The 15,446-nt window shown below is 56.1% G+C and overlaps 1 protein-coding gene across 2 annotated transcripts in view; it reads left to right on the top strand.

The window, feature by feature from the left end:
* Window positions 1-5,513, top strand: part of P2RX3 (purinergic receptor P2X 3) — a 35,455-nt gene extending 29,942 nt beyond the window's left edge. The window contains exons 9-12 of one of the 2 annotated variants that reach the window (XM_018058944.1): window positions 3,901-3,998; window positions 4,246-4,311; window positions 4,818-4,895; window positions 5,232-5,513. In XM_018058944.1, coding sequence (XP_017914433.1) covers window positions 3,901-3,998; window positions 4,246-4,311; window positions 4,818-4,858 — 205 coding nt within the window. In that variant the 3' untranslated portion in view covers window positions 4,859-4,895; window positions 5,232-5,513. The remainder of the gene's footprint in view (window positions 1-3,900; window positions 3,999-4,245; window positions 4,312-4,817; window positions 4,896-5,231) is intronic. The other variant, XM_018058943.1, reaches the window with a different exon arrangement.

Below are 15,446 nucleotides of genomic sequence, written 5' to 3'. Positions count from 1 at the left end.
TGCGTATTTTTCTGCTGAATTCTGTGAATGTGGGTGTGGAGATGGAGATGGTTCATACGTTGCCTTGGGCCAGCCTGAGAAAGCCACAGCGAGGACTTCCTGGAGCCTTCTGCCCACACCAGACCCTTCTTCTGCAAACTTCCTGAACTCTCCCGCGAGTCCTGCCGGCAGAATTAGGTTCTGGGGCCTCTTCATTTTTACAGAAATGATTTCCTTTCTGGCGTTCGTCCTGTTCTCTTACGGCTGGTGCGGTTCCAGTCTGGGGCTCTTTGCCTCGCTCTGTAAAGCTCTCTGCCGCCTCCCCCAGACCACACTGACCCTGATTTTCTTTTACATGTCTCTTTATCCGACTGCACCAGGTCTAGGGGTGGCGTGCAGGATATAGTTCCCTGCCCGAGGATGGAGCCCCGGGCCCCTGCACTGGGAGCGCGGACTCACCGCCTCCCAGTGAGGTTCCACCGGGGAGGGCCACCAGGGAGGTTCCCCTGCTCACCATACTTGTGAGGATGAGGTAGCTGCTGCCGTATTTCCTTGTCCTCCAAATCTTTTTTTTTTTTTTTTTTTCCTTTTTGGCCACACTGCACATTTTGCAGGATCTTAGTTCCCTGACCAGGGATTGAACCTGGGTCCCAGCAGTGAACGCACCAAGTCCTAACCACTGGCCAGCCAGGGAACTCCCCCACCGAGGCTTTGCCCTTGGGGTTAAGTGGCTGCCCTTCTCGCAGCCTCCTTCCCAGGCCTGGGTTTGTTCTACCTCTGGTCTCACTGTCAGGAGGACCCTTCTGTCTCCCCAGCCTCTCCCTCTAGCTGCAGAGCCCCTGCAGGAAACACATGCCCGGGTCAGCCTCCCCAGAGACTGTTTTCTCCCCGAACCCTTTCCAGCCTTTCCAAGGCCTCTGTCAGCGAACAGGTGCTTCCCTCGGGCGCAGGCAGAAACCAAAGATGGGTCCCCTCCTGCGACGCGCCCTCCTGACCCAGACAAAGCTCTCCAGGCCCAAGCTTCCAGCTTTTAAAGTGGGGAAGGGGAGGGCCGGAATCCCAGGAGGTAACAGTCAGGGGTCTCAAAAGGGGCGACTAGACGGAGGCACTCTTTGCAGAGGTGGGCAGGCTACCCTGCGGGCTCTGGGCCTCAGGTGGGAGGCCAGCCCGGTTAGAGGCCCCGCAGAGGAGCCGGGAGACAAAAAGCACCCTGCCTGTCTTCCCTTCACCCTCTGGCCACCCGCGGGCGCCTCCCACTGGCTGGACCAGCCCGACCCAAGGGCAGGGGGCTGGGTGGGAGTGGTCTCTGCAGAGAAGGACAGAGAGGACGTCCAACATGGAGGTCAGGAGCGCACCCGCCTCGGAGGGTGGGCTCGGGGTCACCCCTCTCACTGACCTGCGGAGGAGGCCTCAGCACGCCCTGGGTTATAGACGCCAGAAGTGAAACCCCAGGGGCTGAGTCCTAGGAAAGAGCCCACACCTGCAGCCTGCGGTGGTGGAACCAGGATTTAAGCTTGTTTCTGCCTGACCCCGGAGTTCCCAGAGCTGACGGGCATGCTGGCTGCGTCCCTCAGTGGTGTCTGACTCTTCGCGATCACACGGACTGTACCCCACCAGGCTCCTCTGTCCATGGAATTTCCCCGGCAAGAACACTGGAGCAGGTTGCTAGCTCTTCCTCCAGGGAACCTTCCCGACCCAGGGACTGAAGTCGAGTCTCCTGCGCTGGCAGACGTGTTCTTGACCGATGAGCCACATGGGAAGCCACCCGGCCAGCCGTGACAGGAGCTGACGTTTACGATTTAAGGTGGCTCTCCCCCCACACGCCAACAGGTGACCTCCTCCCCGCCGTGATCCGTCCGTTATCTGTCCCCTCGGGCTCAGCACTTCCATTTTCCCCGCTGGACAGTTTGGAAAGCAAGCATCCCTGGGAGGGGTATTGTGTCAGTCGCTGGACACTTCCAGGGAGTGAGTTTCTCAGCTGTCCTCTGTTCTGGGAGAGGCCCAGGATGGGCCTGGGAGCCCCTGGGGACTGGAAATGCTAAAAGGGAAGGTGCCCGATAAAAAGACCGGTGTGGACCCCAGACAGTTGCAAAGCTCTCCATGTCCCTTCTCGGTGGGGACTCACCGAATCCAAATCCTCTTCCTGGGATGCTGACAGTGGGAGGCTGTGTTACCACTTTGGGGCAGTAGCCAAAAAAGATTACCCTGCACCCCACTCCAGTACTCCTGCCTGGAAAATCCCATGGACAGAGGAGCCTGGTAGGCTGCAGTCCATGGGGTCACTAAGTCGGATACGACTGAGCGACTTCACTTTGACTTTTCACTTTTGTGCGTTGGAGAAGGAAATGGCAACCCACTCCAGTGTTCTTGCCTAAAGAATCCCAGGGATGGGGCAGCCTGGTGGGCTGCCGACTATGGGGTTGCACAGAGTTGGACACGACTGAAGCAACTTAGCAGCAGCAGCAGCAGGGTTAGTTTCCCAGGCGGTGCTAGTGGTAAAGAATCCACTTGTTAACGCAGGAGCCAGTGCGGGTTCGAGCCCTGGGTCAGGAAGACCCCCTGGAGAAGGGAATGGCAACCCACTCCAGTATTCTTGCCTGGAAAATCCCATGGACGGAGGAGCCTGGCGGGCTACAGTCCACGGGGTCACAAAGAGTCAGACACGACTGGGCACATACATAACACGCGCGCGCACACACACACACACACAACTGGGCACATACATACACCCACACGTACACACAGAGTTAGTTTCACCCATAATGGGCACAGCCACGTAGAGGAAACGCGCTGGCTTTAGAAGCCAAAGGACAAGTGCAATCCAAGTCCTTGCTGACTGTGAGCCGGCAGGTAGACCCCGTCACCACCACAGGCATCCCCAAATGGCACAACACCCACCTCACTGCGTTCAGTGAGAATGAAACGTGATCACTCTGATCGGTCTTCCGCATGGTTCCGGGCACATGGCAGAGAAAGCTCAGAGAGCGAGTTCTTGAACGGCGGGGTGGGGGTGTGCAGATCCGGCACTAGGTCTTGGCCAGGTGAGTCACCCTGGACCAGTCATTAGCCCCTAGAGCCAGTCACACCCTTATCCCACTGGCTTGTGAGATGCGGTGTCTAAAAGCATGTATTATCATCATCGTCTCAGCCACGCCTTGTGTCATGAGGGACCTTAGTTCCCTGACCAGGGTTCAAACCTGCGTCCCCTGTATTGGAAGCACCAAGTCCCAACCAGTGGACCCTGAGAGAAGTTCCTAAAAGCACTTTTTAAAGCCGCTCTACAAAGCCCTTTTGGAATCAGTGTGTTCCTTCACAGTGTCGGCACCAGGGAGCCTCCCTCGGGGCTTGCTTTGTGCCAGACCTGTTCTCAGCCCCTGACGCGTGTGACTTCACTGTTTTCGTAGTAGGACTTCCGTATTATGCTCACTCACAGATGAAGGAATCGACTCTCAGAGAGGTTAAGTGACTGTCCGAAGTTGGGCGGCTGGCAAGTGGCCGAAGCAGGCTTTGAATCCAAGCGGGCCGAGACGCCCATGGCAAGGCGCACACCCGTCTGGGAGAGGACTCCCAGAGAAAGAGAGCCGTGGAAGCCTGGAGCCCAGCGTGGCTCACACCGTCCCCCGCGTCAGACTCACTTAGAGGAGTAATTTAGAAGGCAGCCTCCCGGGACCTAGTCCTGAGCTGCTGATTCTCTGGGTTCAGGGCCGGGCCTGGAAATCTGCCTCCTCAACAAACCCTCCAGGTTTTGGCTGTGCAGGCGGCCAGCTGAACACACAGGGAGGAGGCGGCGGGAGTCCCGCCCCACCGTCAGGCAGGGCTGGGCTTTGAACGAGGGCTGCAGGGCTCTGGAGGACCCTGAGGGTTCAAGCAGGAGAGACAGGAGCCCGCAGCGGGCCTGTGTCTTCCCCCTCTGGCCTCCAGGTTCGCCAAGTACTACAAGATGGACAACGGCAGTGAGTACCGCACCCTGCTGAAGGCTTTCGGCATCCGCTTCGACGTGCTGGTGTACGGGGACGTGAGTTCTGGGCCGGGGGCGGGGCGAGACCCAGGCCCCTTCCGGGCCTCGGGCCGGGGCCTGCCACTGACCCGCCCAGAGACCCTCGATGGTCACATTTCCGCAGCGCGGTGGGGGTGGGGGGCGCCCACTGGGCCCCCGAGAAGCCTTCTGGCTCCACGGCCGCCCTGGCTGGGAGTCCAAGTTAAGCCTCAGGCCTCACCCGGCCCTGCTGGGCGCCCTGCGCACTCACGTTGGTCTTCGTGCACCAGGCTGGCAAGTTCAACATCATCCCCACCATCATCAGCTCCGTGGCGGCCTTCACTTCGGTGGGAGTGGTGAGTGCGGGCCCTCCAGGCTCGGTCATGCCCGGGGCGCAGGGTGGGCGGTGGGTGGGGAGCAGGCCAGCCTGGAGAAGGAGGGGGGGCCCTTTTCTGCCTGGAGCCATCCCCTCCGTGCTGGGCCAGCATCTCCTGTCCTGACACCCACGTGGCCAGCGCCCCCACCCCTGTTACCAAGTCGGAGTTCCCCATCACCGTGAAGGTGGCGGAGTTTGGGGTGGTTGCTGGAGACCCCAGGGTTCCCAGACCTGAGAGCCGAGCAGGCGCAGAGCCCTGCTCCCCGGGGTCGGGCGCACGCCCCCCGCCCCGCCCATCCCCCCTCCCCCGCATTCCCTCGGCTGCGGAGGTGGGTCCCAGAGACAGAGCAAAGCCCTCGGGCGTTTTCCTAAAGGAAGGTCAGCCGGGCTGCTCTGGAGGGCACACTGCACCCCTAGGGCAGTCCTGCTTCCCCCGACGCTGCCCCGGCCTGCCGCAGCGCTCAGGGCCACCCGCTGTCCCTCCAGGGCACCGTCCTCTGCGACATCATCCTGCTGAACTTCCTTAAGGGGGCCGACCAGTACAAGGCCAGGAAGTTCGAGGAGGTGAGTGGTGGGGGACCCTGGACTGTCCTGGGTCCACGAAGCGGAGTTCACTGGGCCTCAGGGCACGTCGGGTGTCCCATGAGCAGACCTTGGCCGAGCGCGGGGTGTGGTTATTGCTCTCAGCATCCCCACCCGCTCCTCGCCCCTCGGGGGTAGGCAGACCCTGCTGCGGCTTGCCTCGGGGTTCGCTTTGCCCTTTGGGGTCACACCCATCTGCCCTCGCCCCCCCCCCCGGACCCGGCCATGAGCCGCGACAGCTGAGTCGGCCGCACGGGGGCCCACCGGAGGACCCCGCCCGTGGTCGGAGCCCGCTCACGCCAGCCCTTCTGTCTGCAGGTGAGTGAGACGACGCTGAGGGTCCCAGCCTCTGCCCACCCCCGGGACACCGGCGACCAGACCACGGAGGAGAAGCAGTCCACGGACTCCGGCGCCTACTCCATCGGCCACTAAGGCCTCTCCCACCGGCCGCACGCTCAGCCTGGGGCGCCCAGCCTCCCGACGGGAGACCCCGAGGGGCGCCGGGGGACGGGAGGGGGAGCGGCTCTCATCTCTGCTGCTCACCCACAGGGGCCACAGCCAAGGCCTGGGTCTGACCGCCCCACCACCCTGCAGATGGGTCCTGCTCCCATGAAGACCCCCATCTCACCTGCACCCCCTGCCTCACCCCCTTCTGCTTCCCCAGACCCCAGGGCGGTGGTACCTGGCCGTCCCCCTTCCAAAGAGTAAGAGATAAAAATAGGAATAACCGTGAGCCACAGGAGCCCAGCAAGTGCCAGGCACCTTCACACGTGTTAGCTCATTTACTCCTTAGAATAGTCCTGTGAGGTAGTTATTAGGTTCCCTTTTCTGAAGATAAATGGAGACTCAGAGAGGCTGAGTCGTTTGACCCGGGACACACAGCCAGGAATCTAGAGGGCTGGGATTTGGACCCGGATCTGACTCACTCCATCACCCCCAGCCCACCAGGAGACAGGGCACACCCGGAGGCGTCTGCCCTTCCCCTTCAGCCTCCCGGACCTTGGCCACGGTCCGTTTCCGCTTCCTTAGGAGTGTGGCCCTTGCAGTCCCCAGGAACTCAGGCAGGCCCCATGTCAGACGGGCGTGTAGGGTCCCTTTCTCTGACTTGGGTGGATCCCAGACGCAGAAGGAAACAGGAGACGTAACTGTCAGTGAATTTTTCCTTCCCTCACCTCAAGCCGGAGAAGGGAAACTTCTCGTTTTCTCTGGGACCCCCCACAGGGTCATACACATCCAGACCCCTCACTCAGGAGCCCAGCTAGGCACCCACTCCCCTGCCTGGGGAGGGTTGGGCTTCCCCACCCGGCACCCTGTTCCAGGAGGTCAGCGGGTCTTCCCCATCACATGGACGAAAAGGTCGGGTGAGACCTGGCGCCCTGTGAGCAGCCAGTCAGCGGGCCTACCCCCCGGGGCCCGAACGAGGTGGTCGGCCTTCTGACATCAGAAACTAAAGGGGCTTTAGGGACCCTCTTGTCTGATTCTCTTCCTTACAGATGAACAAACTGAGGCTCGTTTGTGGAAATGGCTCGTCTGTGGTCCTGCAGTTAGCGAACCAGAGGCGTCCTGCCACTCGGGGGTGGGGGGGGAGCCAGGAGCGGACGCAGGCAGCCCGGGTGCCTCCATGTGCCCAGTCGCCCCCTCCCTTCTGCAGTAGGGGCCCAGAAAGGTCACCAGCGGCAGGCCCAGCTAAGCATCATGAAGCGTGTGCTAAGTCACTCAGCCGTGCCCAACTCTGAGACCCTGTGGACTGTATGTAGGCCCCCAGGCTCCTCTGTCCACAGGATTCTCCAGGCAAGAATCTTGGAGTGTGCTGCCATGCCCTCCTCCAGGGCATCTCCCCGACCCAGGGGTCGAACCGCAGTCTCTTACATGTCCCCCTTTGGTGGGTGGGTTCTTTACCACTAGCGCCCCCTGGGAAGCCCTTATGAAGCCTGAGGTCTACACTCTGTGTGTCATCTTTTGGAAAAAACTACAACATGAGGCATGGGAGAGGGCTGGTGCCGCTGAACGGCTCAGGAGTGGGAGTTCCACCAGTTTCACGGGAGATGCCGCAGAACAGTGGGCACCCAGGCCAGACCATGAGGTCTTAGTAGAGATTGATTGTACAGGGAGGGCTGGTCCCTCCAGAGAAGGTGCAGGGAAATGGGGGTCGGGGCAGCTGAGGGAGTCGTTTGGGAAGGCCTGACCCCCGTGACCCCCACCCCACGGGGAGAAGGGGTGAGATTTCCCCGCAGGGGGCCCATCACCCCTTTTCCTGCTCTGTCTTCAGTCCAGCCCCTGTCCTCAGGATGCTGGGGTGACACCTCCCAGGTACCAGCCAGAGGATGAGGCAGCGTCCGGAGACCCGAACAGTAGAGATGTCAGTGAAGGCAGAGCTGACCTCTCCAGCCAGGAGCCCCACCGGCGTTCCCAGTGAACCCAGCTCTCAGGAGGCTGGGCCGAGGCTGGGGTCACAGCGATGCTTGTTCTCTGATGAGGGGATGGAGGCGGCTCCGTCCCGGGGGCACCCTCTCCTGCTACCCCTCCCTTCTCTCCAGACAGAGAGGGTCCTCCTACGGGTGCCTCAGCCCATCCCAGGCCTGAACTCATGGATGTGTGACCCTGCGTGACCCTGATGTCTTCCCCGCGGCCGAACTAGGTCACGGTTCCCTGCGCAAGACTTGGGGCTGGTATCAAGAGCAGCCCCAGTACCGGCCCACCCCTGCCGCGTCACATGCGCTCAGCACACGCGTCAGCGACTCCTCGCTAACCTGGATAAGCTTGCTGCCCCCTCCACCCCTGTGCTGTGCTCAGCTGTGTCCAACTCTCTGCGACCTCATGGACTGCAGCCCACCAACTTCCTCTGTCCACTGGAGCAGGTTGCCATTTCCTTCTCCAGGGGATCTTCCCGACCCGGGGATCGAACCCAGGTCTCCCACGTTGCAGGCAGACACTTTACCATCTGAGCTACCAGGGAAGAGCTTGCTGTGGTTTGTCATTAGTCCTGATAGAAAAATAAGTTTGCAATACGTGGACATTTGAACCAGAACCCACACTCATTCCTAACAGCTCAGCAGCAAAGCTTACATTCCGTGATAACCCGCCATCGCCAAGCAGTGGGTTAAATGCGCGGTAGCCTTTGTCTAATTCAACTTTCATTTTGTTGAAGAAATTAACACTAAGGTTTTAGACTAAAATGGTAGATCTGGGACTCGAACCCAGACCTTTATGACCCTGGAGTCTGGGATCGTGACTTTCGTGCCACGTCCAGCTGGGAAAAATGAAGAAATTTGTTGGCCCCTTCTTTTCTATATGTTAGGCAAAAACAGTTCTTATTGCTGCAGGAAAAAAGTGTGAAATCTCAGAATGTTGTGCAATTAAGTAGGTCAGACAGCCCTTCCACTTGGTAGCTATGCCTTCTGAGACACGTGAACCCCCAGATCACTATGGCAAGGGAAGTGAGAACTGGAAGGTCATGGGTGACCATAGAGGGTCATTTAAAGGCCAGGCCTGGGACCTCCCTGGTGGTCCAGTGGCTACGACTCCACGTCACCCAATGCAGGGGGCCTGGGTTCGATCCCCAGTCAGGGAACTCTTACAACTAAGAGTTCGCGTGAGCAATGAAGACCAAACATCCAGCGTGCCGCAACTGAGACCCAGTGCAGCCAAATAAATAAATGAATATTTAATAAGTAAACAAATAAATGCCATGCGTGGCCTTCATATCACTTCCAACCGCCCCTCACTGGTCAGACTCAGTGCTCTGCTGCAGGACCCAGCTTTATTGCAAAGAATACCAGGGAGATAAAGCCTTCCCGGGTCCCCAGGAAGAGAAGAAAATGGTATACTGGGGAGACGCAGCCTTCCCGGGTCCCCAGGAAGAGAAAATGGTATACCAGGGAGACACAGCCTTCCCGGGTCCCCAGGAAGAGAAGAAAATGGTATACTGGGGAGACACAGCCTTCCCGGGTCCCCAGGAAGAGAAGAAAATGGTATACTGGGGAGACACAGCCTTCCCGGGTCCCCAGGGAGAGAAAATGGTGTACCAGGGAGATAAAGCCTTCCCAGGTCCCCAGGAAGAGAAGAAAATGGTGAACACAGCACTCCGGGCTTCGCTGGCTCCTTTTCTTTTCTTTTCTTTTTTTTTTGAGAACTCTACTTTTATTCATTTATATTTAATTTATTTATTTTAGTTGGAGGCTAGTCACTTGACAACGTGACGCAGGATGCTTGGGGCTGGTGCGCTGGATGGCGCAGGGATGGTACAGGGAGGGAGGTGGGAGGGCTCAGGATGGGGAGCACGCTGACTCCTTTTCAGCAGTTCTTCTTCTCCACAGCCCCTCCCCCTCACGTGTGTGCAAACGGCCACACCCATTCTTCCCTCTGTGTTCCTTCTCACAAAACCTTTTTCTTGGCAAGTTATCAATCAGTCTTCCAGAGGTATTAATAGACAACACACTCAGGAGTTTCTTCTAAGAATATTTGCTTTTTAGTCAAGGATTTCAAAGGCGAACGGCCTTAAACAGCCAAAGGAATGAATATATAATGGTTGAACTTGAGAGTGAATAACAGACAGGACTGGATTCTTGAAGCACATCTTATCTACTGCCCTGGCCTACCTCAAGCAAGCTTCAGTCGGGAAGGGTCTGAGCCCTCCTGCCACCACTTTCTCCTCCCTTCCTCCTTCTCTGACCTGGCAGTATATTGGGACACTGGGATTAGCTAGAGTCCATTCCCTGTCAAGGAGATAAGTGGAGGCTGAGAGGAGGGAATCTGGCTTCCCTGGTGGTTCAGACAGTAACGCATCTCCCTGTAACGTGGGAGATCTGGGTTCAGTCCCTGGGTCGGGAAGATTCCCTGGAGAAGGGAATGGCAACCCACCCCCGTATTCTTGCCTGAGAATTCCCATGGAGAGAGCAGCCTGGTGGGCTACAGTCCATGGGGTCACACAGAGTCGGACACAACTGGGCGAGTAACACTTTCACTGCCATTGAGCAAGACCCAGAAACACCGTTCCCAGAGCCACCTGTGCAGAGCTCAGCCTTCCCTCCCCGCCACCCCACCCCAGCGCTCCCGCTTCTTTTAGAAGGGCAGTCTCAAGAACCAGCTTGTTGGACTTCCCTGACAAAGACTCAGGACTTCGCTGATAAAGATTCCCTGGTGGCACAGCAGATAGAGAGCCTGCCTGCCAGGGCAGGGACACAGGTTCGGTCCCTGGGCCAGGAAGATGCCACACACGGTGGAGCGAGTCCAGCCCGTGCGCCTGGAGCCTGTGTCTGCAAGAGGAGGCGCCCCCGCAGTGAGCAGCCCGAGCACCACAGTGCGGACTGGCCCCCGTTCTCTGCAGCCAGAGAAAGCCCGTGCCCGGCAACAAAGGCCCAGCGCAGCCAAAACAGGTAAATCAATCCTAAAAACAAAAAGAACTAGGCTGTAGCAGTTTGCAAAGCAGGGACATGGGTGTGGCCTGACCCCAAGGCAGCTCCCCTTCCCTGCCCTTGGAGAGACGGAGACGCTGTGATTAGGAGCCTCCTGACCCAATCTCCATGCAAGGCAGATGGACAGACCCCTCCACTGAGGACAGGCCTCTTCACCCGGAGGCAGTCCCTGGGACCCAGCCCTGGTGTGGTTAAGACAACGCCTAGGCCCGTTCTCCTCTTTCCAGAGGCCTGCTCACATCCGAGGGCCTCAACCCTGCGGCTTCCACACCAGCCGCGTCCCCTGCGGGTCTCCCGTCCCGTCTGCTCCATCAACTCCAGCACCTTTAGAAGCCAAGCGCAGCCTGCAAACCTGCTTCTCTTCCGTATTTCTCTCCTGCGTCTCGTTTGGCTGCCCGGCTCTCGGGCACGGCTCGTGCGGTCCTCATCGCAGCACGCGAGCTCTGAGTTCCGGCAGGCGTGTGGGGTCAAGTTCCCCATCCAAGGATCAAACCCAGGCTTCCCGAATTAGAGAGCATAGTCTTACCCTCCTGACCACCAGGGAAGTCCCCAGACCGTGCAGTCCTAAGACTCCACGTCTCATCCGAGGCCTGTACAGACAGATACACACACACAGATACGCACACAAGTAGAACGGTACGCAGAGCTGTTCAGACACGCGGACACGCACACACGCTCCCAACCACACTGGCCACAGACACAATGGTATACAAGGAGGTATGCGACCCAGATCGGGTGTCTAAGGCACCAAGTGATGCAGACACACACACTCAGGCGTGTGCACGGGCCTCCAAGCATCTCCACAGAGATGTAGGGAACGGGCACACAAGCAACGCACAGATGCACGCTCACTCACAGATGCACGCACATTCACAGGCGCAGGCTCACACATACACAGACATACCCAGGAATCCAAAGACCGACTCCTGCACACACCCAGACACCCACACACCCGTATACGCGGGCACCCCAGACATCCTTGAACATGCTCCCCAGGCCCCACGTGGAGCGACACCCCCAGGCAGCCTCTCTCACTCTCTCTCTCACCACCCAGGGCTCTCTGCCCTCTGAATACCAGTTGGCAGTCTCAGCTTCCTGCCTCATCAACCTCCAATCCTTTCTTCAACGAAGCTAAGCGCAGGAACACTGTTCTGTCTCAGTGACCCCAGGACCTGAGAAGATGGAAGAAGCCGGGGAGACCCGGGGCTGGAGAGCCAGCCCTGGAGCCACCTGGCTGCACACGGCCTGACTTGGGCCCCGAGCCCCTCGGGGAGTGAGGCAGCTCCCTGCTGAGACGGTGGTCCCTCCAGGGAGGGGAGGGAGGCTGGGGACAAGAGAGGGGACGCAGGATGGAGGGAAGCGAGGAGGACAGCCTTCCATGAGGATGTGGTCGGGGAGCCGTCTCGGAGAAAGCTGGGCCTTGGACTCACCCGCAGGCGGCTGAATTAAATTCTGAATCAAAGCCACCCATTGCTGTCCATCTTAGTTCAGGGATTCCTGAAATGTCAGTGTTCACTCTTAGCATCTCCTGCTTGACCACATCCAATTTACCTTGCGTCGTGGACCTAACATCCCAGGTTCCTATGCAATACCGTTCTTTACAGCGTCGGACTTCACCTTCACCGCCAGGCACTTCTGCAGCTGAGCTGTGTTTCCACGTTGGCCCAGCCTCTTCATTCTTTCTGAGGCTATTCCCCAGTAGCATACTGGGCACATTCCAACCTGGGGGGCTCTCCTTCCGGTGTCCTATCCTTCAGCCTTTTCATACTGTTCACGGGGTTCTCGAGGCAGTAATACTGGAGTGGCCTGCCAGCCCTTCTCCAGTGGACCTTGTCTTGTCAGAACTCTCCGCCATGACCCGTCCATCTTGGGTGGCCCTACATGGCATGGCTCAGAGTTTCACTGAGTTAGACAAGGCTGTGGTCCTTGTGATCATTTTGCTTAGCATTCTGTGATTGGAGTTTTCTTTCTGGAGTCTTTGGGTTTGTGGTTCTTCCTTCTTCTGTCTGCCTTTTGTCAGATGAGGATAAGAGGCTTGTGCAACCATCCTGATGGGAGAGACCAGCTGTGGGAACAACTCGGTCTTGCTCTGGAGGGCAGGGCCATGCTCAGTATATTTTTAATCCAATTGTTTTCTATGAAGTCCTACAAGAATTTCTAGGACTAACACATCAAAAAAGACATCCTTTTTGTCATAAGGGATTAGAACGCAAAAGTAGGAGGTCAAGAGATACCTGGAATAACAGGGAAATTTGGCCTTGGTGTACAAAATGAAGCAGGGCAAAATGAAAACTCCAATCACAGAATGCTAAGCAGAATGATCACATGGACCACAGCCTTGCCTAGAGTTTGCCAAGAGAATGTGCTGGTCATAGCAAACACCGTCTTCCAACAACACCAGAGAAGACTCTACACATGGACATCACCAGATAGTCAATACCAAAATCAGACTGGTTGTATTCTCTGCAGCTGAAGATGGAGAAGCTCTGTACAGTCAGCAAAAAGCAAGACTTGGAACTGACTGTGGCTCAGATCATGAACTCCTTATTGCTTAATTCAGACTTAAATTGAGGAAAGTAGGGAAAGCGACTAGGCCATTCAGGTTTGACCTAAATCAAATCCCTTATGATTATACAGTGGAGGTGACAAATAGATTCAAAGGATTCTATCCGGCAGAGAGAGTGCCTGAAGAACTATGGACAGAAGTTCATAACATTGGACAGGAGGCAGCGGCCAAAACCATTACAAAGAAACAGACATTCACGACAGCAAAGCGGTTGCCTGAAGAGGCTTTACAAACAGCTGTGAAAAGAAGAGAAGCAAGAGGGAAAGGAGAAAGGGAAAGATATCCCCAGTATCTTTGCACTCTCTGAATGCAGAGTTCCAGAGAATAGCAAGGAGAGAGAAGCCTCTCTTAAATGAACAATACAAAGAAACAGAGGAAATCAACAGAATGGGAAAGCCTAAAGTTCTCCTCAAGAAAATTGGAGATACCAAGGGATCGTTTCATGTAAAGACGGGCACAATAAAGGACAGAAACAGCAAGGACCTAGCAGAAGCAAATTAAGAAGAGGTGGCAAGAATACACAGAACTATACAAAAAGATCTTAATGGCCCGAATAATCACAAATCTCGAGCCACTCACCTAGAGCCAGACATCTTGGAACGTGAAGTCAAATGGGCCTTAGAAAGTCTCACTACGAATAAAGTTAGTGATGGTGATGGAATTCCAGCTGAGCTGCATAAAATTCTAAAAGATGATGCTGTGAAGGTGCTTCACTCAATACACCAGCGAATTTGGAAAACTCAGCAGTGGCCACAGGACTGGAAATTGTCAGTCTTCATTCCAGTCCCAAAGGAAGGCAATACCAAAGAATGTTCAAACCATACAATTACACTCATTTCATATACTGGCAAGGTAATGCACAAAATCCTTCGTGCTAGGCTTCAGCATATGTGAACTGAGAACCTCAAGATGTATAAGCCGGACTCAGAAAAGGCAGAGGAACCAGAGATCAAATTGCCAACATTCTTGGATCATAGAGAAAGCAAGGGAATTCCAGGAAAACATCTGCTTTATTGCTAAAGCCTTTGACTGCATGGGTCACAATAAACTGAGAAATTCTTAAAGAGATGGGAATACCGGACCACCTGACCTGCCTCCTAAGAAATCTGTATGCAGATCAGGAAGCAACAGTTAGAACTGGACATGGAACAATGGATTGGTTCAAAACAGGAAAAGCCTTATGTCAAGGCTATATATTGTCACCTGCTTATTTAACTTATATGCAGAGTACATCGTGAGAAATGCCAGGCTGGATGAATCACAAGCTGGAATCAAGATTGCTGGGAAAAATATCAATAACCTCAGATGTGCAGATGACACCACCCTTATGGCAGAAAGTGAAGAGGAGCTAAAAAGCCTCTTGATGAAAGTGAAAGTGGAGAGTGAAAAAGTTGGCTTAAAGCTCAACATTCAGAAAACAAAGATCATGGCATCCAGTCCCATCACTTTCTGCAAAATAGAAGGGGAGACGTGGAAACGGTGACAGATTTTATTTTCTTGGAAAATCACTGCAGACGGTGACTGCCGCCTCAAAATTAAAACACGCTTATTCCTTGGAAGAAAAGCTATGGCCAACCTAGACAGCATAATAAAAACCAATTTGTCATTTTGCTGACAAAGATCGGTATACTCAAAGCTATGGTTTTCCCTGTAGCCATGTACAAATGTGAGAGTTGGACTATAAAGAAAGCTGAGTGCTGAAGAATTGATGCTTTTGACTGTGGTGTTGGAGAAGACTCTTGAGAGTCCATTGGACTGAAAACACATCCAACGAGTCCATTCTAAAGGAGATCAGTCCTGAATATTGATTGGAAGGACTAATGCTGAAGCTGAAACTCCAATACTTTGTGGAGAGCTGACTCATTTGAAAAGACCCTGATGCTGGGAAAGATGGAAGGTGGGAGGAGAAGGGGACGACAGAGGGTGAGATGGTTGGATGGCATTGCTGACTCAATGGACATGGGTTTGGGTGGACTCCGGGAGTTGGTAAAGGACAGAAAGCCCGGCGTGCTGCTGTCCATGGGGTCACAAAGAGCTGGACATGACTGAGCGCATGAACAGCAGCAGGCGGGTGGGAGAATGGAAAACAGGGGCCACTCTCTGAGGTGAAAACAGCCCAGGGCTGGAAGAGCCAGGTGCCCTGAGAGACACTTTCTCCTCACCCATCATGTGAGGGCCCCAGGCAGGACCTCATGGCTCCTCCAAATTCTCAAATCTGACACACCCCTGCATTTTGGAAAGCCGCCACTCTGCCCCTAAAGTGCAGGCGTTATTGAATCCAAATGAAGAGGGCTCCTCAACAGAGGCATCCTCCTCCAGACCCTGTGGGGGACTTCAGGAGCAGGACCCCCGCCCGGTCCCCGCTGCCCCCAGGGGCCACTGCAGTGAAGCCCCCCGGTGCCACCCGCTCCCGCCCCGCCAGCAGGAGGCCCTCTCCAGCTGTTGCTTTTCAAAGTCCCCCGCCCTGCCCACAAAGCCAGAACGAGGCTTCCAGGATTCTCCAACCTAAGGGACTCCTCCACAGCGCGCAGCAAGGAGACAACAGTCAGGAGA

Source organism: Capra hircus, chromosome 15 (assembly GCF_001704415.2).
Source record: "Capra hircus breed San Clemente chromosome 15, ASM170441v1, whole genome shotgun sequence".
In the NCBI taxonomy this organism is placed as follows: domain Eukaryota; kingdom Metazoa; phylum Chordata; class Mammalia; order Artiodactyla; family Bovidae; genus Capra; species Capra hircus.
Note: the sequence above shows the minus strand (reverse complement) of the source record. Positions and strands in the feature narration are given on the sequence as shown.